This window comes from Argopecten irradians, chromosome 4 (assembly GCF_041381155.1).
Source record: "Argopecten irradians isolate NY chromosome 4, Ai_NY, whole genome shotgun sequence".
Taxonomy (NCBI): domain Eukaryota; kingdom Metazoa; phylum Mollusca; class Bivalvia; order Pectinida; family Pectinidae; genus Argopecten; species Argopecten irradians.
The window spans coordinates 49,292,888-49,317,191 of NC_091137.1; the positions used below are offsets into that span (position 1 = coordinate 49,292,888).

Genomic DNA, 24,304 nt, shown 5'->3' on the forward strand with positions numbered 1-24,304 from the left:
GTCAATTCATAGAATAGTCAATTCATAGAAAACAAAATTCATAGAAAAGTCAATGCATAGAATAGTCAACTCATAGAAAAGTCAATTCACAGAATTATAACAGGAGAAAATGTAGCAGCCAGACCGGTATTTCGAACACAGGACCCTCCGAATACTAGCCTAGTGCTTTACCGACTAAGCTACTTGGTCACCAATGATCGACCCAGTCCAATCCCGCTACAGAAAAGTTCAATTCATAGGATATGCGATTCATAGAAAAGCCAATAAGGATTTTTAGGATGAAACAACAAAACTTATATATTATACTTTGTATTATTCGGTGTTTGCCATACATACCGCCAAGATTTTTTCAAATGTTTTCAAGCATTGTACAGCCAACTACAAGAAAAACCATGTCAATTAGCTTATAAGATACACAATGTACCAATACTTCTAGTCTCCTACATTACTTTTAAATGCACTATGGGGGTTTAATGAATAGGATTTATAGCCATACATTCATGCTTCTATTTCATAAATCTGTCTTGTTATATATCAATGTGTTTTGATGATATATGGATTACTGAATTCCAGCAATGAAATTTTTTTCAAACCAAATATTTCATGGATGGCCAGAAGTGAAATTCATTGTTTTTCAAGGTCTAAGTCCAGATGTGTATTCTTTCTGACCATAAATCTACAATTTCATTTCTGATGATGAATATTACCTCTCTTGTTGGAACAACTATCAGTGCGTAGGGCCCATCATTCCTTGTGACTTTTGGAGTGAGTCCTTGAAGTGCCTGAACTATCGGGACAGCGAAGGCTAGAGTCTTCCCTTCAGACAAAAACACATGATTGGTGATGATAAGTCTAGGATAACTTAGTTGTTTAGATTAAACTCAGTAAAATTAAACCTTGTCTACTCCAACATACATCATTTGAAGATTTTTTAATTCAAAACATTTTGTTTGTCTTCATCAAACTTTTCATTAATATATGTATAGTCGAGTAAATCCGGCCACAGTGACTAACTCTGTATAAGACCACTTTCTCTAGATCCCAAACAATCCAATTTGATCACATTTTGAACTGTGTATAAAGACCTTTTGTATACAACTACATTTAATCTTAAATTACTCAGATACAATGTCCTTCCAAATGTTACTTTGGCCTGAAAGTTTAACTTAAGATTTGACTATTTGCTTTTTAAATAAAAGATACACACTGAAGTTTGTATTTATCCAGGAACTCATCCCCAGTAGGGCTCAAATATAGACCCACTGATCATAAGGCATACATTCTGACCAAAGGAAAATTTGTGTATTTGCATTTTACAGAGTTATCTGCCCTTGCGGGTAGGTATTGATTGTGACGTCATGTGTTTGCAAGCGTAACGTCATATTTTTCGGAGAAAACAATGTGAATTTCACTTGCAAAATAATGATGTAACAAACTATACCTATCCGCAATGGGAGCTAACTCTGTAATATGCAAAGACGGAATAGTCGAACCAATCAATATGTTTTACCTGAGCCTGTCTGTGACTTGACCAGCGTGTCAGAACCAATCATTATGTGTGGTATAGACTTCTGCTGGACACTGGTCATTTGAGTGATCTCCATCTTATTCTCCAGTGTACTGGTCTGTAAGGCAGAAAACTCAAACTCTATTTATTATTCTACGACACTGACATATATAAACACTGCTACTCTAAACGCTTTCAATATTTCAGGATTCAAAGGCTGCTTTATTTCTACATGTACATGTGTAACATATACATTGTGGTGTGCTATTTTGTGTATACAGACATACAGTAACACAACGTATGTTACACACCATGAACAATGTATATCAAAAATATGAAACCAATCCTTATCTTTGTATTTTTTGTGTGAAAGAATCATGAGCTGATTTAGATAAAAAGTTGTAATGATAGAGATAGCTCTTACGAATACCAAATGCAAATCAATGTACCTCTCAGCTAAAGTCCTGGAGTAACAGTGGTAAACATTAGTCCCAAAATCACTTTATTGTTCCCAAATCCAATCCCTAGCAGAGATAGCGATTTAAATTAACCTGTTTATCATGTGCTCTGTTAAGTTTTTTCAAGACATGCAGAAGAGACAGCAATTTAATTTTAATCAGTTCCGTCTTTAAATCAAAAGAATTTAAAGTCTTGACTTCGTTGCCGTTACAGTTGTATCTTCTAAACTGATAAGTATTGTGTTCTCCCCTGAAGATACTCTTAGGACTCAATAAATACTAGCTATGATATTGTACTAACAATTAAGGATGATACCCCTAGGACTCATTAAATGCTAGTTACGATAATCTATTTATCATAAAAGATAATACCCCTATATGACATTCTACTTACCAGATGTGGATGAATCCCAAGGTCTTTGAAGTCTTTAGAAGAAAAAAGAACTTCTTTTATTTGATCAATTGGAATACTGCAATCATCAAAAGAAAGAAACATGATGACAACAAAATCTTTACATTTATATATATAATATACCATAACAGTTCCAAATTTAACAATATCTTAATCACATATAATCAACCAAAAAATCTGTCTAATTTGGAATTTTTGATAATTTAGCCTTCCTTTAGGAAAACACACTGTAGATGTATTTTTTAGGGTACTCATCATCTCTTTCAATTACACCCTATTGTTGTAAAAAGCTCAATGACATTAACACTAATCTCTGAAATACGTATTTTACATCTACTCTTTTAACCAGTCCATGTTTGATAAACTGACAAAAATTGTACCAATACCTTTATATGTACATGTATACAAATTTTTTTGTAGGGTTTACTCAGGTACTAGTTTTGGGCATTTCATTTTTGGTGATATTGCATAGCTCTTGCAATTTACGAGACCACATTTGAAGGTCTTACCATTGATTTCAATATACTTTATTTGCCTTTTGATATCGGAAGGATCGGGCACAAGTTCTTACAACTTTTAGTGTCTAAATTGTATAGGCCAAACTATTTCACCAGTCCACCTTCTGTGGTATTGTTTAAGTCTAACTATACTTTTACCTGTCCACTTGTGGTATTTTTGTTTATATTGTATAGGCCTTACTATACTTTTACCTGTCCACTTGTGGTATATTTGTTTATATTGTATAGGCCTTACTATATTTTACCTGTCCACTTGTGGTATATTTGTTTATATTGTATAGGCCTTACTATAATTTTACCTGTCCACTTGTGGTATATTTGTTTATATTGTATAGGCCTTACTATAATTTTACCTGTCCACTTGTGGTATATTTGTTTATATTGTATAGGCCTTACTATAATTTTACCTGTCCACTTGTGGTATATTTGTTTATATTGTATAGGCCTTACTATAATTTTACCTGTCCACTTGTGGTATATTTGTTTATATTGTATAGGCCTTACTATAATTTTACCTCTGTCCACTTGTGGTATATTTGTTTATATTGTATAGGCCTTACTATATTTTACCTGTCCACTTTGTATATTGTTTATATTGTATAGGTATAATTTTACTGTCCATTGTTATTTGTATTTATAGGCCTTACTATATTTTACCTGTCCACTTGTGGTATATTTGTTTATATTGTATAGGCCTTACTATACTTTTACCTGTCCACTTGTGGTATATTTGTTTTATATTGTATAGGCATTACTATAATTTTACCTGTCCACTTGTGGTATATTTGTTTATATTGTATAGCCAAATACGTCCACTTTATATTATACTATTTTACCTACCCTGTCCACTTGTGGTATATTTGTTTATATTGTATAGGCCTTACTATAATTTTACCTGTCCACTTGTGGTATATTTGTTTATATTGTATAGGCCTTACTATACTTTTACCTGTCCACTTGTGGTATATTTGTTTATATTGTATAGGCCTTACTATAATTTTACCTGTCCACTTGTGGTATATTTGTTTATATTGTATAGGCCTTACTATAATTTTACCTGTCCACTTGTGGTATATTTGTTTATATTGTATAGGCCTTACTATAATTTTACCTGTCCACTTGTGGTATATTTGTTTATATTTGTATAATAGGCCTTAGGCCTTACTATAATTTTACCTGTCCACTTGTGGTATATGTGGGGTTGTAGGTGAAGAGTGAAGAAATAATTGGTCCTGTTTTCTGTTTCTTGGCCACAGATTCTGCGTCCAACCTTGATGATTGTGAATCTGGTGCTTTACGTTTGTTGATACTTTCCTGTCCTGTTTTATCAACCTTTTCCTTCTGCTCCTGACTGGATGCTTCATTTTTCTGTTGCTTGAAATCTGCATTGTCATTGCCACTGTGTGATTTTTTATTTAATGGGAGCGTTTTAGAAAATGATTTTCGTCCTGCCCTTCTTGAAATGGGTTTTGTTTTTTTTCCGCTGAAAAATAAATCAGAAGTCCATAATAAAGTTTACAACCAGCAATTAGACGCACCATTGGAAAATTTCTAAAATAATTTCAAGGCCCAATACATTATAAGCAAACTGGTTGAATGTTGATTTATCAGTGGCATTCATAAGAGCACAGCTCTCTGCGCAGCCAAAGGCTGAGTACAGCAAAGCTCTACTAACCATAAACATGTCTGTGAGCATAATATGAATATAAGGCAAAGCCTTGGAAGAGCGCAGCTACATGTAAATACCACAGGGATCTGAGAATTAAATACAGTTTATATCAATATGGACCCACCAGAGTGCCCATAGACCATTTTTTAGATGTATTTGAGGTCTAGATAAAAAATCAGCAAAAATTATATTCTACATAGAACTATACATGGTGGAAAGCTTCCATAGATAAAACTTCTAACCTAGCTTTAGCGGATAAAAATCATGTTTCTAACACGTCATTTGCACAATTTTGAAAAACGATGCTACCATTGCATTATGAGTGCTATCCCATGCTTAGTTTCAGAAAAGAAGTCGTTTATATAAAATTAGCCAAATTGACCAATTTTTGGCCCCGCCCCTCTGGTCCCCGAGAGGTGAGCCCCATCATTAGTACAATTATAAATCCCCACCCAATAGGGATGCTCCATTGCATTATGAGTGCTATCCCTGCATGCTTAATTTCAGAGATGTCGTTTATATGGAAATAGCCTAATTGACCATTTTGGCTCCCCGTCCCTCAGGCCCTATAAGGATCAGCCCCACCATTTGTATAATTTTTGAATCCCCACCCTATAAGGATATTACCATTGCATTGTTTATATGCCCCCCCACTCAGGCCCCCAGGGGGTCAGCCCAACTATTTGTACAGTCAGTACCCTATAAGCATGTTATCAGTCAAACCACCCGTTATGGAGATTGGAGAAGGAGTTTATTGTTGATGGGCGGGCTGACGCTGGACAATGGACGCCGCGGTATCGCATAAGCTCACCTTGACGCCACTTTCTGATGCATTTATATGCATGTATTTTTACAGAGTGTCTCTTGTGTGTGGGTTATGCCGAAGGTAAACAACTTTTCATTTCTGAAAGTCAGCCTATGAGATTGAAGCCGAGGTCTCGCACTATTGCATACGACATCGTCAGCCGTGAGTTGTCATAAAACTTGATGCCAAAGATGACGGCACATTTTCACTCACATTTTTGATACATGGTTTTCCGCCTTTGATAGAAAAATCAAAAGAACTATTCCAGTTGAATATATTTCTTTACCAATCGAATCAAAATTAGATCTTTTATGTCGACATGCATGCTCGTAAAACGGTCTACGGGGAGCAACATAGAAGATATAATTTTAACATTAGATTGATTTCTTTCTGACATGTACAATGTATATGATCGACTGCTAGACACAAAACATCTATCAACAGGTTGGCCACAACCATGCATATGGGTAATATGCTGATGCAGTTACCGTTTTGAGTAATAATTACCCATTTGAGTAATCACTGAGACAATGATAATGTGCTAAGTCATGTTAGTATCGGTCAAAATTATTATACGCTCTTTTTTTTTATTAAAATGTTTTAAAAACAACTTTCATGCATTTTTCTTTCACAGAATTTCTCATTTGGGTCACTTATTGATTACTCAAACTGTTGTAGCGGGATTGGACTGGATTGATCATCGGTGACCAGGTAGCTTCAGTCTGTAGAACACTCGGCTCGTGTTCAGAGGGTCCCGGGTTTGAATCCCAGTCTGGCCGCTACTTTTCCTCCTCTCCTGTTACAATTTGGTGCCCAACTTAATAAGCCACAGTGGTTGTGTTTGAAAGGGTCTCGTATGTATTCCAGGGCGAAGACTTCGGGAAAGGAGGGAGGAATGTAGCGGGATTGGACTGGGTCGATCATTGGTGACTAGGTAGCTCAGTCAGTACAGGTAGAGCACTCGGCTAGTGTTCAGAGGGTCCCGGGTTTGATTCCCAGTCTGGCCGCTACATTTTCTCCTCTCCCGTTAGACTAGTAACAGTTACTCAAATGGGTAACTATTAGCCATATGCAGGGTTGTGCCCAACCACAGGACCTCGTTACTAATGATGATATATATAAGATAGGTCACGTCTGTTTACATACATTACACTGTAATGTATGTAAACAGACGTGACCTATCTTATATATATCATCATTAGTAACGAGGCCCTGTGGCCCAACTAATCAATTGCATTTAAAAAAAAAAAATCAGTAACTTAAGGTTGTATTCTTCTGAGGTTTTCAGTCCCGTTGAAGTCTCGTTTCGACATAGATCAAAGAAGTTATGAGATTTTATAAGATAAAATCTATCAATATCTTTAGCAAGTTGCCAGTTGCAAATTCTGTCAAAAAATTACATTTCTATTTTTAGTAGATTTTTTAATACGGGGACTTTAAGAAATGGTCCATTTGGCGGCCATTTTGAAATTGTGTCTTTTTTCGCTTTGAATAGCGCCACAGTTTTACCATTTTTTACTGAAATTGTTTTTTACGTAAATCATCACTGCGCCAGTATTTTTAGCTGTATCGAACTAATTTTTTGCTGTAAATCGTTACTGGGTTCGTGGTAATTAAAATATTGAGCATTAATGTGTGAAATGATACACTTTTGTCACTTTATTTTGACATTTAATGGTAATTTGGGCACTTTTATTTTTTACTCCAAAATACTGAAAAATAACAAATATTCAAATGGGGCAAAAAAGTAAGCACACGGACCCCTTATTTTTCTGCCTGATTTAGAAAGAACAACCCTTTCCCTGTTGATATGCAAAATATGAACAAAACTTTAATACCAGAACTTTTTCTATAAAGGGTTAAATTTGGCAAAAATGGCTGAAAATGGTGCATTTTTTAGCTCAAAATTAAGGGGTAGGGGTAGCATATGTTGTTATTCTGAGAAAAAATATTAGTCTTATTAATCAAAACTGGTATGTTTTTAAAGAAGACTACTGGAAAATAAATTCTACAAACATCCATACAGATCAAACACCTCGATAGGAAATTATGACTTTAATCTCATGTGTATATGGTCAAAACCGCAAAATTCCCATAAAATCCAATATTTTGTCAACTAGGTATCTTTGAGTGACAATATCTCAAAAACGAGCACACGGACATATGTCTTTTCTTCCATTTTCGTTTATAACATGAACTCCTATTTCCAAAAATCTATATGAGAAAAAAAAGTTTAATACAAGAAAATTTTGACTTCTCAGAGGAGTACATCCTTAATGTTGTAAGCTTCATTTCAATGTCCCTGTGTAAGTATTTTGTTAGTTACATTGTAAATGTGCCTGCTTACCCGTTTCTTTTCGGTTGGATCTCTGTAAGATTCATTTCTTTCAAGAGATACGTTTAACTGTAGTTCTCCTTCCGTCATTTCTATTCGTCTCATGAAAACAAACCCACGTGTGGCATAACCTGAAGTACGTTATCAGTGGAATAACAAATAACGTTAGACGTGTGTGTAGAGTCAAAAGCGTGAACGGAAATTGCTCAAAAACCGGAAATGCTCTTGTGTGTCTTAGGTAGAAAAAGGTGTCAACTTCCTGTTTCGAAAATAATCCAAAGTGATGTGTCAAGAATGGAAAACAGGTTGCTAGGAATAATTTACAAATCATATAATTTGAGCAAATCTGTTAGATAATCATGTCGAAGTCAGGATCTCTACAAGAACGACCCAAACCCCCGTCATTTGAACACATGAAGGAGGATGTTGAGAATGCTTCTGCGAACGATGTCGTATTTTTGGCTGGAAACAGTAAGCATTCTTCTTTAACAGTTTAATATCGGTCAGGCCGTCAATAATGGCAATTGATGGTCGTTTTAGGTAGAGCGCATTAGTATAAGATGATTATTATTTTGTTTATATTTTTAATACCGTCTGAAAAAGATGTGACCTAAAAATGCAGACAGAGAGGGATTGAATCGGTGACCTACAAACACTGACCAGTTTTCTATCGATTAATTAATCTATCTTTGCGATATATAGGCCTATACCAGATGATTGTAGATAGAAGTTTCATTGAGCTGAGTACTAGATACTCTACCAATCTGGTGGTATAATATGAATTTAAGGCAAAGCCTCAGAAGAGCGCAGCTCCATGTCATGTAAATACAGGATTATATAACATCATAACTTTATATTGTTTACATTTTTCTACGAGATTAACAATAAAATATATTTCACTGATATGCACAGGATATCAATAGTTGGAAAGAATTCGATATAATCCAAATGCAATAGTTCAATTTACTTTTCATCAGATGCGGAGAAAACTTGGAAATATGCCACACGTGTTATCAAAAATACGCGGGAAACAGTGCCGTCATCTTTGGCGTCAGGTTTTGTGACGTCACTGCTGACGGTGCCGTGCGCTTGAGAACATACAGAGTACCCTATTATTATATTTGGCCAATACATTTGTTGCGTTGTTCTTGTATATATGTAAGTTAAAGTAATTTTAAAGCGTATCCCGATGACACGTTTCGTCTAGTACAGAAAATCTCAAATCTCGCCGTGCTGATAACGAGAATTAAAACATGGCTGCCTACATGGAGGCGCGAGACTTTTCCCGCGGGACACGATTTCAAAGTCCAAGGGGTACTGGAATGTATTGGAATCTATATGCTCGCACACGTGTTATGGCCGCGCAGAGAGCTGCGCTCTTATAAAAGTATTTACAATCTGTTGACATGGAACAGTGTATTACAACGATTACTTCCATGCTTCTATTTACATGTATTATATTTTTGTTATTTCAGATGCTTTGAGTAAGAGTAATATTGCAATGATTGAGTCTTTTATGGAGTTACCGCCCTTGGACCAAAAACAATCCAGTGAGAACTGTGGACCTGGGGGCTCAGACGCCACAAGTGTGACGGAGGAGGTAGAGAAAGCTTACCAAGATACATTGGAACTTCTTAAACTGAACAAGGTCTTGGCAAGTGCTCCTCAGGAATTAGAGGAAAAGTACACTAGTTTTACAACAACTTGGAGAGGATATCACAAAGTCCATAGCTAAATTACAGAAATCTGCAGAGGCCATCAAATCGTGATGCAACATTTGCAATTCATTCTCTCTTGTGATCTTATAATGAACGAGAAAATGGACTTTAGGAGTGAATGGTTAACTGCAGATATCAGCAGAGAAGGTTTTGCTTGTGAATGCACAGAAATCAAAGTAAAATTATCTCTGATTTATATATTGGCACACCATATTTCTATTATATCATCCTATTGTTCAATTAAACATGAGTTTTGAAGTTATAAGATGTTTATATAAATTATAATAAAGATAAATACAATGTATATGATCTTAAATGATTGTTCATTTTCTGTAGATTTAAAATAAGCAAATCTTTAAAAAGTTTTTAGCTCACCTGGCCCGAAGGGCCGGTGAGCTTATGTCATGGCGCGGCGTCCGTCGTCCGTCCGTCCGTCCGTCCGTCCGTCCGTCGTCCGTCCGTCCGTCGTCCGTCCGTCAACATTTCCTTTAAATCGCTACTAGTCATAGAGTTCTGGATGGATTTTAACCAAATTTGTCCAGAAACATCCTTGGGGGAAGGGGAAGGGAACTTGTATAAATTTTGGCTCTGACCCCCCGGGGGCAGGAGGGGCGGGGCCCAATAGAGGTAATAGAGGTAAAACATATAAATCGCTACTTGTCCTAGAGTTCTGCGTGGATTGTAACCAAATTTGGCCAGAAACATCCTTGGGGGAAGGGGAACAGAACTTGTATAAATTTTGGCTCTGACCCCCTGGGGGCAGGAGGGGCGGGGCCCAATAGGGGTAATAGAGGTAAAACATATAAATCGCTACTTGTCCTAGAGTTCTGGGTGGATTGTAACCAAATTTGGCCAGAAACATCCTTGGGAGAAGGGGAACAGAACTTGTATAAATTTTGGCTCTGACCCCCCGGGGGCAGGAGGGGCGGGGCCCAATAGGGAAAATAAAGGTTAATCCTATAAATCGCTACTTGTCCTAGAGTTCTGCATGGATTGTAACCGAATTTGGCCACAAACATCCTTGGGGGAAGAAGAACAGAACTTGTATAAATTTTGGCTCGGACCCCCCGGGGGCAGGAGGGCCGGGGCCCAATAGGGGAAATAGAGTTAAATCCTGTAAAACGCTACTTGTCTTGGAGTTCTGCATGGATTTTAACCAAATTTGGCCACCAACATCCTTGAGGGAAGGGGAACAGAACTTGTATAAATTTTGGCTCTGACCCCCTGGGTGCAGGAGGGGCGGGGCCCAATAGGGGAAATAGAGGTAAATCCTATAAATCGCTACTTTTCCTAGAGTTCTGCATGGATTGTAACCAAATTTGGCCACAAACATTCTTGGGGGAAGGGGGAAAGAACTTGTATAAATTTTGGCTCTGACCCCCCGGGGGGCAGGAGGGGCGGGGCCCAATAGGGGAAATAGAGGTAAATCCTATAAATCGCTACTTGTCCTAGAGTTCTGCATGGACTTTAACCAAATTTGACCACAAACATCCTTTGGGGAAAGGGGAAAGAACTTGTATAAATTTTGGCTCTGACCCCCTGGGTACATGAGAGGCGGGGCCCAATAGGGGAAATAGAGGTAAATCCTATAAATCGCTACTTGTCCTAGAGTTCTGCATGGATTGTAACCAAATTTGGCCACAACCATCCTTGGGGGAAGGGGTGCAGAACTTGTATAAATTTTGGCTTTGACTCCCTGGGGGCAGGAGGGGTGGGGGCCAAATAGGGAAATAAGAGGTAAATATTCAAATTCCTTCAGAAAAGAAACAATGAACCTGTATTCAGAACATGACTTGACATTACAAACCAGGTGAGCGATACAGGCCCTCTGGGCCTCTTGTTATATTTAAACTGTAGAGGAAACCGAATTTCATGAAAAGATTTTGATGATCGATTACCAAAAAGTCACAATTGATCATAGGTTAAAAAAAAAATATATATTAATATTAAAAAGAGGTGTAATCTGTTTCTAAACCTAATTTTCCACATGTTCTAATTTAGTCCAAGATACTCTGGCCCTGACACCAGACTTGGACATTATGACAGATAGAAGTCCAGATCTGGTTTACATCAATTAGTCATAATGTCTAAGTCTGGTGTCAGGACCAGAGTATCTCAGGCTAGTTCTAATTGTAACAGTATAAATTAAATGTCATAGGATTTAAAATTAAGAAGAACAAAATTATTTACTTGGATAATTTAATGTTGTCTATTACAATACATACAGAACTGGTGGAACTGAGGTTAAGATGTCCCAATATAATTATTACAAGCCCTCCACCTCTGGGTTGCGAGTTTAAATCCCACGGGGGCAGTTGCCGGGTACTGACTTCTGGTTAGTGGTTTTTCTCCAGGTACTCTGGCTTAATTTATTCCACCAACAAACCTAGCACATCCTTAAATTACCCTGGCTGTTAACAGGACATTAAACCTCAAACTCTAACTGATGATCACTTGCTCTTCTCAACCAGTTATTTATCATAATTACTGTATTCTACCAAATAAGCACCCATGTCCCTATAAGCGCCCCTTCCCCTTTTTGAGGCCTCAATTTCAAATGCTCAGGCTCAAAATTTTTAATAAAGACCACAACTACACAAAACTGTATAGATTTGATAAAATTTCGACTTATATGTTCATTTTTTTCAATTTTTTAAACGCCCAGGTTGCTTATTGGGTCAAATACGATATTCACATTAGGGCCATAGCAAAGTCACTGGATGTCAAAGTGGATTACATGGCAAATACCATACACAGATATAAACATAAAACATTACTAGAAGTTCACCTTAAAATGTTTATTATTAAAGGCTGGTTTCAAACAAATACAATAATTTATTAAGCATACTCACATAACACACAAATTGCACATATACATAAAAAACTTGTATCATACTATGACAGGTTATACATGATGATAAATATGTCACTAAGTATCGTCTACTTTAAAATGAACCTGGTACAAATTAAACTACTTTAATCAGACTGATAGATAGCATGTACAATACATTGTTTGACATGCATGGACAGCAAAACATCATAGGAAGAGATGGAGGAATGCTTACTTATGCTTATTTCGAGGAATGGTGAAATGAATCATTCCATGTCTCTTTAGGTTTCAGAAATGTGTAGTTACTTGCACAGGGACCTAACAGTATTTATATATATATTATAGTATGCTATTATAAAATATATATAAACACTGTTTATTAGAAATTTGTGCCAGGTCCCTGTGTCCCTTGACCAGTCTTATTGAATTCATATACAATGTACATTTATATAGAAAGTGGGTCCAGTTGCTGGAAACATAGCAGATCACAAACCTCATCATTTACAGGAATAATGAAATTCAAAAGAAATTATATTAATTGAAATGGACATTGCGTTGCAACAAGCTTAAATTATTAGTTCAGCGGAAACTAAAAAGACCTAACTTAAGGTGTTCTGGCTTCTTGCTTATTGAAAAGAAATTGTTTAAAATACTTTAGCTTGTGACCTTGAGTGATGGTCATTATACTAAAAATAAAACAAACTTATAGCCTATAGATAATATACAACAAGCCAAGTATTAGGTCAAAGATCCTTTTAGTTATTTAGAAGTTGTCAAAAGATATATTTCTACTTAAACTCTGTGACCATGATTGAATGTAATTTAAATGTAATTTTTTAATGACTTAAATAGAAAAGTTGGAAGGCAGACAAATACCAGGCAACGGACTACACACCGTGGCATAAGGTCACCTGCCCAAGGGGAGCTAATCTTATCACACCAACTCATACAAAGCTCACTAGATAAACCCTACTGTCTAAAACCCTACTGAAATGTTGTTTAGTATCAAATGTATTGCTGAAAACTCAGCAGTGTATTAAAAATGTAAATCTATACAAACATGCTGCAGTTTATGCATGCCACGGGCACTATCATATTTTACCCACAGTAAGCCCCCACTTGATAATAATCCATCTCCCCTTTTTAGCTCACCCGGCCCGAAGGTCCGTCGGCGTCCGTCGGCGTCCGTCTGTCCGTCAACATTTCCTTTCAATCGCTACTAGTCATAGAGTTCTGCATGGATTGTAACCAAATTTGGCCACAAACATCCTTGGGGGAAGGGGAACAGAACTTGTATAAATTTTGGCTCTGACCCCCCGGGGGCAGGAGGGGCGGGGCCCAATAGGGGAAATAGAGGTAAATCCTATAAATCGCTACTTGTCCTAGAGTTCTGCATGGATTGTAACCAAAATCAGCCACAAACATCCTTGGGGGAAGGGGAACAGAACTTGTATAAATTTTGGCTCAGGTCCCCCGGGGGCAGGAGGGGCGGGGCCCAATAGGGGAAACAGAGGTAAATCCTTTAAATCGCTACTAGTCATAGAGTTATGAATGGAATGTAACCAAATTTGGCCACAAACATCCTTGGGGGAAGGGGAACAGAACTTGTATAAATTTTGACTCTGGTCCCCCGGGGGCAGGAGGGGCGGGGCCCAATAGGGGAAATAGAGGTAAATCCTTTAAATCGCTACTAGTCATAGAGTTCTGAATGGAATGCAACCAAATTTAGCCACAAAAATCCTTGGGGAAAGGGGAACAGAACTTGTATAAATTTTGGCTCTGGTCCCCCAGGGGCAGAAGGTGCGGGGCCCAATAGGGGAAATAGAGGTAAATCCTTTTAATCGCTACTTGTCCTAGAGTTCTGCATGGATTGTAACCAGATTTGGCCACAAACATCCTTGGGGGAAAGGGAACAGAACTTGTATAAGTTCTGGCTCTGACCCCCTGGGGGCAGGAGGGGCGGGGCCCAATAGGGGAAATAGAGGTAAATCCTATAAATCGCTTCTTGTCCTAGAGTTCTACATGGATTGTAACCAAATTTGGCCACAAACATCCTTGGGGGAGGGGGAACAGAACTTGTATAAATTTTGGCTCAGGTCCCCCGGGGGCAGGAAGGGCGGGCCCAATAGGGGAAATAGAGGTAAATCCTTTAAATCGAATACTATTACATATACCTAATTAAATAACTCAAAGCTACATATTTCTTCATAGAAAATTCGGTGATTGTTACTTACTGTACAAAATAAAATGCCAGACTTTGCCTTGGAGAAGCTTTGGTACATGTCGGCCCGGTCCTGAGAAGTAATCAGTCACACAATTAAAACATTAATGAGAATAATCATAAAATACAAAACAACAATAAAATATCTAACTATAATTGATAATCACATGATTGATATTGATTAATAATTCTAAATTGTTAAAATACAAGATGGCTGCCTGTCAGCCATGTTGCATTTAGATAACACATCTACTGTATGAGTTGAAATTTTTTTTTTTAAATTTAGCTATTTGACTACATGTACTTTCAGCCCTTTTCTGAGTCTCCTGGTAGTTGGGGACCATGCGCTTCAAATTTCTGATTGGCAAAAGGCCATAGAAGGAAAGGTCAAAATTTCATTGCATTTGCTTCAATACTTCTGGAAGGGATGTCAATTTTTTTCAAATGTTTACAGATGCATAAAACCAGACAAAAGGTGATTATAGAGTTCACCTTAGCTTGTCTGAGCTCATCAATTCAATACTACAAGAATTAACATGAGTTTAAATTGAAAGTTACTATGCAACCTTTTGAGCCATTTCTCCGTGCAGACGGAAGAAATCCAAGTTATCCTTTTCTGTCTTCTTCTTATGGCCAAGGTCAAGGTCAGCAAGAATGTCGGGTTCAGAGTTACCTCCCCCAAAGAAATGGTGGAAGATGGTGTAGTGAAACTCTACAGAGTCCTGGGTCGGTAGGAACACCAGCATTTTACCTGGCTTCTGTTTCACCTGATAACATCAATGTTCCTATACAGAGACTTTAAAAACAAATCATATATTAGACATCCAGGTGATAAATGCTGCCAATGTGACGAGTCTCAGTTTACAGGGAGTGAACCTAGCTCACCTTACATTTCTGTGTGATTAATGCTGCCAATGTTACGAGTCTTAGATTACATGGAGTGAACCTAGCTCACCTTATATTTCTGTGTGATAAATGCTGCCAATGTGATGAGTCTCAGTTTACAGGAAGTTGACCTAGCTCACCTTACATTTCTGTGTGATAAATGCTGCCAATGTGACGAGTCTTAGTTTACAGGGAGTGATGATGAATTGCTGTTTTAGATTCTCTGGCACACTGAATGACACCTTATCTTTTGACGTTTCAGTAGTTTCTCCTGTCTGGCTGGACTGTGTTGTGTTGTCCGACTGAGACAAATCTACTCGTACAGGATCTGTCAAGGAGATTCCAGCCATTCTCTCGACACCTAGAATTTCAAATTATCAATCTAAGTTTGTCTACTTACAATCAAAGATGCATAAAATATGTACTGATGTTTGTTATAGAACCAGTGAATGTTTCACATGTGACATTTCAATGTCTAGTATGATCACTATCACCTCCATCAGACAAATGACCAGGCAGCATATTTATTGACAAGAAGTTTTTAAATTTCTTTTAACATATTTGACCTTGAATGAAGGTCAGGGTAATTCATCAGCACAAATTCAGAAGCCCTTTAACCAAGCACACTGTGTAGTGCTTTAAACACAAAGGGAGAGGGATTTAATTTAGCAGAACACCTGCATATGCAATACTAGCACTTCTGCATAACGATAGTAAAATTCAAAATATTTGGCTGGTGTTAAAATTTCTGAATTTCAGGAAAACCATGAATATAGTGTAAAACTCCCCATGCAATTTTCCTGCTCTACAGAACTACAGGCCAAATATCAGTACCCTGGGGCGTTTTGGTTATGAAGAGAAAGTCATTTGAATGAAAAGTTTATGCAATGTGAAAAGTGACGAACAGAACTCAATGAGTGTAATTCATCCTGACCCTTCAGATCATATGACCAATAAATGTCTGCCTTTGTGTCACGTCTCATTTGACAAACCTATTGATGTTTTTACTTTACCTTCTGATAATGTGGCTGATAGTAATACTGTCTGTCTTGGTTTCTCCTCAGACTTAAACGTTCCATGTGACTTTACTTGAGCTGATCGTGCCATGTTTAATGCGTTGATGATTTGGGCGACATCTTTCTCATACCCCATGTCCAACATCCTTATCAACAAACACAGTATCACTGATCATCACAAATATATAACCATACACACCTCTCTACCTCCTGGATCAGACTGTCAGAGTCAAACTACAACTGGTTTATATACTGAACAGTAAAGTAATACAATCTCCCCTTTTCTGTAGAAGGAGTTGTTTGGTTTGTTTATTTTTACGTCCTATTAACAGCCAGGGTCATGTAAGGACGTGCCAGGTTTGTTGGTGGAGGAAAGCCGGAGTACCCGGAGAAAAACCACCGGCCAACGGTCAGTACCTGGCAACTGCCCCACATGGGATTCGAACCCGCTTCCCAGAGGTGGAGGGCTTGTGGTAATATGTCGGGACATCTTAACCACTCGGCCACCGCGGCCCCTCGAAGGAGTTGAAATTGTATAAACACCCCCATCCAATCTTTTACAACATATGTGATGCCCCCAACATCAGCATCGTATCCAATAATACATGAACTTGCAAGTCTTTTACATGTGAATCAGGACATAAAAATGTGTCTCAATGGTTGAAAGGTTTATTGTAACAGATTAATGTGTCATGAGGACAGAAAGAGTTAAAATATGGCTGATTTTTTCGTCCACAACTTATGTTTTAGTTTACCTCTCCCCATTTGTTACAATTTTTTAAGCACCCCGGGCACTAATTACACCAAATACAGTACTAGTGATATCAATGAGGTTAGGATATTGTTAATTTAACGGTTTGTTCCAAAAATATCATTATCGTGATCATAAGTCTATAGTGATTTCAGGCCAAACTTTTTGTCTTGAGAAGACTTTTTGGACACAGACTTACCGATCAGCCTCGTCTAAAACCAGCCACTTTACTCTACGTAGACTTAGACAGTCTGTACTCCTTATATGGTCAATCAGCCGACCAGGGGTACACACCAAGATATTGATACCCTTCCTCAACCTGTAACACATCAAACTGGAGTTAAAATAACTAACATCAAACAAACATATACCACTTGTTACGGCTTTGCAGAAGCATTTTTTTGGTTAAAATTCAACAAATAATTCAAGAAGAAACACTTTTATAACTGAAAATCAGTTTGTCAAATTTTGTTGTTGTTACCTGACAAAATCTGCAAAAATGTCCTGATGTTTTTAATTCATTTTCCTACATTACCCCGAAATTTCTCATTTTCCTGATTTGAGGTGAAAGTAATGAAGATATCCAAAATCATTATGTAAAGTTTTGTCAAAATCAGCTTGATAACAATTTCAGAAAGATTAGAAAAGAAGGTTAAAATGAGAAAATAACTAAGTTTGGCCGACTTAACTACATGTGTGTACCTGGCTTTCTCGGCTTTCCTTTTCTCTCCGCCAATAATGTGTCCGGGAACAATCCAACGAAATGGCTGTAAAGACACAATCAAACTATTTAATCTCTACTGGTACATCCAGCATTTAGTGTCACAATAGAATCAAGCTAGTAGAAAGTCAATGCATAGAATAGTCAATGAATAGAAAAGTCATTTCATAGAAAACAAAATTCATAGAAAAGTCAATTCATAGAAAACAAAATTCATAGAAAAGTCAATTCATAGAATAGTCAATTCATAGAATAGTCAATTCATAGAATAGTCAATTCATAGAAAACAAAATTCATAGAAAAGTAAATTCATAGAAAAGTCAATTCATAGAAAACACAAGAGGCCCAGAGGGCCTGTATCGCTCACCTGGTTTTTTGTTAGTAATTATCACAAGACTCTGACAATTAGAATAATAAGCAAAATTGACTCCCAAAGTTTAATTTTGAATCACAACCATACAATGATGCTATTGATACCATACAAATATGCTATCCAATACATAGGTTCAGAGAAAAAGTAATTTATATGAAAGTAGTAGCCTAATTGACCTTTTTGACCTCGCATCTATTGCCGTCTAAGGCCCGGGGGGTCAGCCCTATCATTTGTACAATTTCAAATCCCAACCCTATAAAGATGCTACCATTGCATTATAAGTGCTCTTCCATTCTTAGTTGCAGAGAAGAAGTCGTTTACATGGAAATAGCTAAATTAACCCCTTTGACCCCACCCTTCAGCCCCCGGGGGGTCAGCCCCATCATTTGCAAAATTTTGAATCCAAACCCTATAAGGATGTAACCATTGCATTATGAGCGTAATCCCATGTTAAGTTGCAGAGAAAAAGTCATTAATATGGAAATTGACCACTTTTGACCCCGCCCATCAGGCCCACGGGGGTCAGCCCTATCATTTGCACAATTTGGAATCCCCACCCTATTAGGATGCTACCATTGCATTATGGGTGCTATACCATGCTTTAGGTGCAGAGAAGAAGTCATTTATATGGAAAAAGCCAAATTGACCCCTTTGACCCCGCCCCTCAGGCCCCTGGGGGGTCAGCCCTATCATTTGCACAATTTTGAATCCCCACACTATAAGGATGCTACCGTTGCATTTAAAGTGCTCTTCCATTCTTAGTTGCAGAGAAGAAGTCGTTTATATGGAAATAGCCAAATTGGCCCCTTTTGACCCCGCCCCTCAGACCCCCGGGAGGTCAGCCCCATCATTTGTACAATTTTGAATCCCCACCCTATAACGATACTACCATTGCATTATGAGTGCTATCTCTTGCTTAGTTTCAGAGAAGAAGTCGTTTTTATGGAAATAGCCAAATTGACCCCATTTGACCCCGCCCCTCAGGCCCCCAGGGGTCAGCCCCATCATTTGTACAAGTTTGAATCCCCACCCTATAAGGATGCTACCATTGCTATTATGGGTGCTATCCCATGCTTGGTTTCAGAGAAGAAGTCGCTTATATGGAAATAGCCAAATTAACCCCTTTTGGCCCCGCCCCTCAGGCCCCCGGGGGATCAGCCCCATCATTTGTACAATTTTCAGTAAGTAGCCCATAAGGATACTACCAGTCAAATTTTGTTGAAATCCGACCAGCAGTTATGGAGAAGAAGTCGATTGTTGACGGACGCCGGACGCCGGACGACGAACGCCGGACGCTGCGGTATCCCATAAGCTCACCTCGGTCCTTCGGACCAGGTGAGCTAAAAATTCATAGGAAAGTCAATTCATAGAATAGTCAATTCATAGAAAACAAAATTCAAAGAAAAGTCAATTCATAGAATAGTCAATTCATAGAATAGTCAATTCACAGAATTATAACAGGAGAAAATGTAGCAGCCAGACCGGTATTTCGAACACAGGACCCTCCGAATACTAGCCTAGTGCTTTACCGACTGAGCTACTTGGTCACCAATGATCGACCCAGTCCAATCCCGCTACAGAAAAGTTCAATTCATAGGATATGCAATTCATAGAAAAGCCAATAAGGATTTTTAGGATGAAACAACAAAACTTATATTATACTTCGTATTATTCCGTGTTTGCCATACATACCGCCAAGATTTTTTCAAATGTTTTCAAGCATTGTACAGCCAACTACAAGAAAAACCATGTCAATTAGCTTATGAGATACACAATGTACCAATACTTCTAGTCTCCTACATTACTTTTAAATGCTCTATGGGGGTTTAATGAATAGGATTTATAGCCATACATTCATGCTTCTATTTCATAAATCTGTCTTGTTATATATCAATGTGTTTTGATGATATATGGATTGCTGAATTCCAGCAATGAAATTTTTTTCAAACCAAATATTTCATGGATGGCCAGAAGTGAAATTCATTGTTTTTCAAGGTCTAAGTCCAGATGTGTATTCTTTCTGACCATAAATCTACAATTTCATTTCTGATGATGAATATTACCTCTCTTGTTGGAACAACTATCAGTGCGTAGGGCCCATCATTCCTTGTGACTTTTGGAGTGAGTCCTTGAAGTGCCTGAACTATCGGGACAGCGAAGGCTAGAGTCTTCCCTTCAGACAAAAACACATGATTGGTGATGATAAGTCTAGGATAACTTAGTTGTTAAATTAAACTCAGTAAAATTAAACCTTGTCTACTCCAACATACATCATTTGAAGATTTTTTAATTCAAAACATTTTGTTTGTCTTCATCAAACTTTTCATTAATATATGTATAGTCGAGTAAATCCGGCCACAGTGACTAACTCTGTATAAGACCACTTTCTCTAGATTCCAAACAATCCAATTTGATCACATTTTGAACTGTGTATAAAGACCTTTTGTATACAACTACATTTAATCTTAAATTACTCAGATACAATGTCCTTCCAAATGTTACTTTGGCCTGAAAGATTAACTTAAGATTTGACTATTTGCTTTTTAAATGTAAAGATACACACTGAAGTTTGTATTTATCCAGGAACTCATCCCCAGTAGGGCTCAAATATAGACCCACTGATCATAAGGCATACATTCTGACCACATGGGAAATTTGTGTATTTGCATTTTACAGAGTTATCTGCCCTTGCGGGTAGGTATTGATTGCGACGTCATGTGTTTGCAAGCATAACGTCGTATTTTTCGGAGAAAACAATGTGAATTTTGCTCGCAAAATAATGATGTAACAATCTATACCTATCCGCAAGGGAGCTAACTCTGTAATATGCAAAGACGGAATAGTCGAACCAATCAATATGTTTTACCTGAGCCTGTCTGTGACTTGACCAGCGTGTCAGAACCAATCATTATGTGTGGGATAGACTTCTGCTGGACACTGGTCATTTGAGTGATCTCCATCTTATTCTCCAGTGTACTGGTCTGTAAGGCAGAAAACTCAAACTTATTTATTATTCTACAACACTGACCTATATAAACACTGCTACTCTAAACGCTTTCAATATTTCAGGATTCAAAGGCTGCTTTATTTCTACATGTACATGTGTAACATATACTGGGCTGGTGTGCTATTTTGTGTATACAGACATACAGTGACACAACGTATGTTACACACCATGAACAATGTATATCAAAAATATGAAACCAATCCGTATCTTTGTATTTTTTGTGAAAGAATCATGAAGCTGATTTAGATAAAAAGTTGTAATGATAGAGATAGCTCTTACGAATAACAAATGCAAATCAATGTACCTCTCAGCTAAAGTCCTGGAGTAACAGTGGTAAACATTAGTCCCAATATCACTTTATTGTTCCTAAATCCAATCCCTAGCAGAGATAGCGATTTAAATTAACCTGTTTATCATGTGCTCTGTTAAGTTTTTTCAAGACATGCAGAAGAGACAGCAATTTAATTTTAATCAGTTCCGTCTTTAAATCAAAAGAATTTAAAGTCTTGACTTCGTTGCCATTACAGTTGTATCTTCTAAACTGATAAGTATTGTGTTCTCCCCTGAAGATACTCTTAGGACTCAATAAATACTAGCTATGATATTGTACTAACAATTAAGGATGATACCCCTAGGACTCATTAAATGCTAGTTACGATAATCTATTTATCATAAAAGATAATACCCCTATATGACATTCTACTTACCAGATGTGGATGAATCCCAAGGTCTTTGAAGTCTTTAGAAGAAAAAAGAACTTCTTTTATTTGATCAATTGGAATACTGCAATCAAGAAAAGAAAGAAACATGATGACAACAAAATCTTTACATTTATATATAATATACCATAACAGTTCCAAATTTAACAATATCTTAATCACATATAATCAACCAAAAAATCTGTCTAATTTGGATTTTTTGATAATTTAGCCTTCCTTTAGGAAACACACTATAGATGTATTTTTAGGGCACTCCTCATCTCTTTCAATTACACCCTATTGTTGTAAAAAGCTCAATGACATTAACACTAATCTCTGAAATATGTATTTTACATCTACTCTTTTAATCAGTCCATGTTTGATAAACTGACAAAAATTGTACCAATACCTTTATATGTACATGTATACAAATTTTTTTGTAGGGTTTACTCAGGTACAAGTTTTGGGCATTTCATTTTTGGTGATATTGCATAGCTCTTGCAATTTTATGAGACCACATTTGAAGGTATTGTATAACTCTTACCATTGATTTAAATATACTTTATTTGCCTTTTGATATCGGAAGGATCGGGCACAAGTTCTTACAACTTTTAGTGTCGAAATTGTATAGGCCAAACTATTTCACCAGTCCACCTTCCGTGGTATTGTTTAAGTCTTACTATACTTTTACCTGTCCACTTGTGGTATATTTGTTTATATTGTATAGGCCTTACTATAATTTTACCTGTCCACTTGTGGTATATTTGTTTATATTGTATAGGCCTTACTATAATTTTACCTGTCCACTTGTGGTATATTTGTTTATATTGTATAGGCCTTACTATAACTTTACCTGTCCACTTGTGGTATATTAGTTTATATTGTATAGGCCTTACTATAATTTTACCTGTCCACTTGTGGTATATGTGGGTTGTAGGTGAAGAGTGAAGAAATAATTGGTCCTGTTTTCTGTTTCTTGGCCACAGATTCTGCGTCTAACCCTGATGATTGTGAATCTGGTGCTTTACGTTTGTTGATACTCTCATGTCCTGTTTTATCAACCTTTTCCTTCTGCTCCTGACTGGATGCTTCATTTTTGTGTTGCTTGAAATCTGCATTGTCATTGCCACTGTGTGATTTTTTATTTAAAGGGAGCGTTTTAGAAAATGATTTTCGTCCTGCCCTTCTTGAAATGGGTTTTGTTTTTTTCCGCTGAAAAATAAATCAGAAGTCCATAATAAAGTTTACAACCAGCAATTAGACGCACCATTGGAGAATTTCTAAAATAATTTGAAGGCCCAACACATTATAAGCAAACTGGTTGAATGTTGATTTATCAGTGGCATTCATAAGAGCACAGCTCTCTACGCAGCCAAAGGCTGAGTAGAGCAAAGCTCTACTAACCATAACATGTCTGTGAGCATAATATGAATATAGGGCAAAGCCTTGGAAGAGCGCAGCTACATGTAAATACCACAGTGATCTGAGAATTAAATACAGTTTATATCAATATGGACCCACCAGAGTGCCCATAGACCATTTTTAGATGTATTAGAGGTCTAGATAAAAAATCAGCAAAAATTATATTCTACATAAAACTATACATGGTGGAAAGCTTCCATAGATAAAACTTCTAACCTAGCTTTAGCGGATAAAAATCACATTTCTAACACCTCATTTGTACAATTTTGAATAACAGTCAGTACCCTATAAGCATGTTATCAGTCACGACCAGCTGTGATGGAGATTGGAGAAGGAGTTTATTGTTGATGGGCGGGCTGAACTGGACAACGGACGCCGCGGTATCGCATAAGCTCACCTTGACGCCACTTTCTGATGCATTTATATGCATGTATTTTTACAGAGTGTCTCTGGTGTGTGGGTTATGCCGAAGGTAAATGACAATTTAAGGTGTCTTGAAAGGAGCAAACAACTTTTCATTTCTGAAAGTCAGCCTATGAGATTGAAGCCGAGGTCACGCACTATTGCATACGACATCGTCAGCCGTGAGTTGTCATAAACTTGATGCCAAAGATGACGGCACATTTTCACTCACATTTTTGATACATGGTTTTCCGCCTTTGATAGAAAGAACATCAAAAGAACTTTTCCAGTTGAATATATTTCTTTACCAATCAAATCAAAATTAGATCTTTTATGTCGACATGCATGCTCGTAAAACGGTCTACGGGGAGCAACATAGAAGATATAATTTTAACATTAGATTGATTTCTTTCTGACGTGTACAATGTATATGACCGACTGCTAGACACAAAACATCTATCAACAGGTTGGCCACAACCATGCATATGGGTAATATGCTGATGCAGTTACCGTTTTGAGTAATAATTACCCATTTTAGTAATCACTGAGACAATGA

General features: G+C 37.3%; 2 protein-coding genes and 1 pseudogene across 2 annotated transcripts in view; 1 reads left to right on the forward strand and 2 right to left on the reverse strand.

Annotated features, from left to right (window-relative positions):
* Positions 1 to 24,304, reverse strand: part of LOC138321913 (ATP-dependent DNA helicase DDX31-like) — a 32,933-nt gene that overhangs the window by 7,818 nt on the left and 811 nt on the right. Inside the window, exons 2-12 of the mRNA XM_069265945.1 lie at positions 22,832 to 23,136; positions 21,934 to 22,009; positions 21,086 to 21,200; positions 20,283 to 20,392; positions 19,912 to 19,953; positions 17,828 to 17,892; positions 17,325 to 17,444; positions 16,372 to 16,520; positions 15,499 to 15,719; positions 15,040 to 15,240; positions 14,487 to 14,546 (exon numbers count right to left, since the gene is read on the reverse strand). Of these exons, the coding sequence (XP_069122046.1) occupies positions 14,487 to 14,546; positions 15,040 to 15,240; positions 15,499 to 15,719; positions 16,372 to 16,520; positions 17,325 to 17,444; positions 17,828 to 17,892; positions 19,912 to 19,953; positions 20,283 to 20,392; positions 21,086 to 21,200; positions 21,934 to 22,009; positions 22,832 to 23,136 (1,464 nt within the window). The remainder of the gene's footprint in view (positions 1 to 14,486; positions 14,547 to 15,039; positions 15,241 to 15,498; positions 15,720 to 16,371; positions 16,521 to 17,324; positions 17,445 to 17,827; positions 17,893 to 19,911; positions 19,954 to 20,282; positions 20,393 to 21,085; positions 21,201 to 21,933; positions 22,010 to 22,831; positions 23,137 to 24,304) is intronic.
* On the reverse strand, positions 121 to 7,813 carry LOC138321915 (ATP-dependent DNA helicase DDX31-like; annotated as a pseudogene).
* Positions 7,952 to 9,726, forward strand: LOC138322544 (uncharacterized). The gene is made up of 2 exons (XM_069266558.1): positions 7,952 to 8,175; positions 9,180 to 9,726. Exons 1-2 carry the CDS (start codon positions 8,064 to 8,066, stop codon positions 9,437 to 9,439), a joined length of 372 nt encoding a protein of 123 aa, XP_069122659.1. The 5' UTR covers positions 7,952 to 8,063; the 3' UTR covers positions 9,440 to 9,726.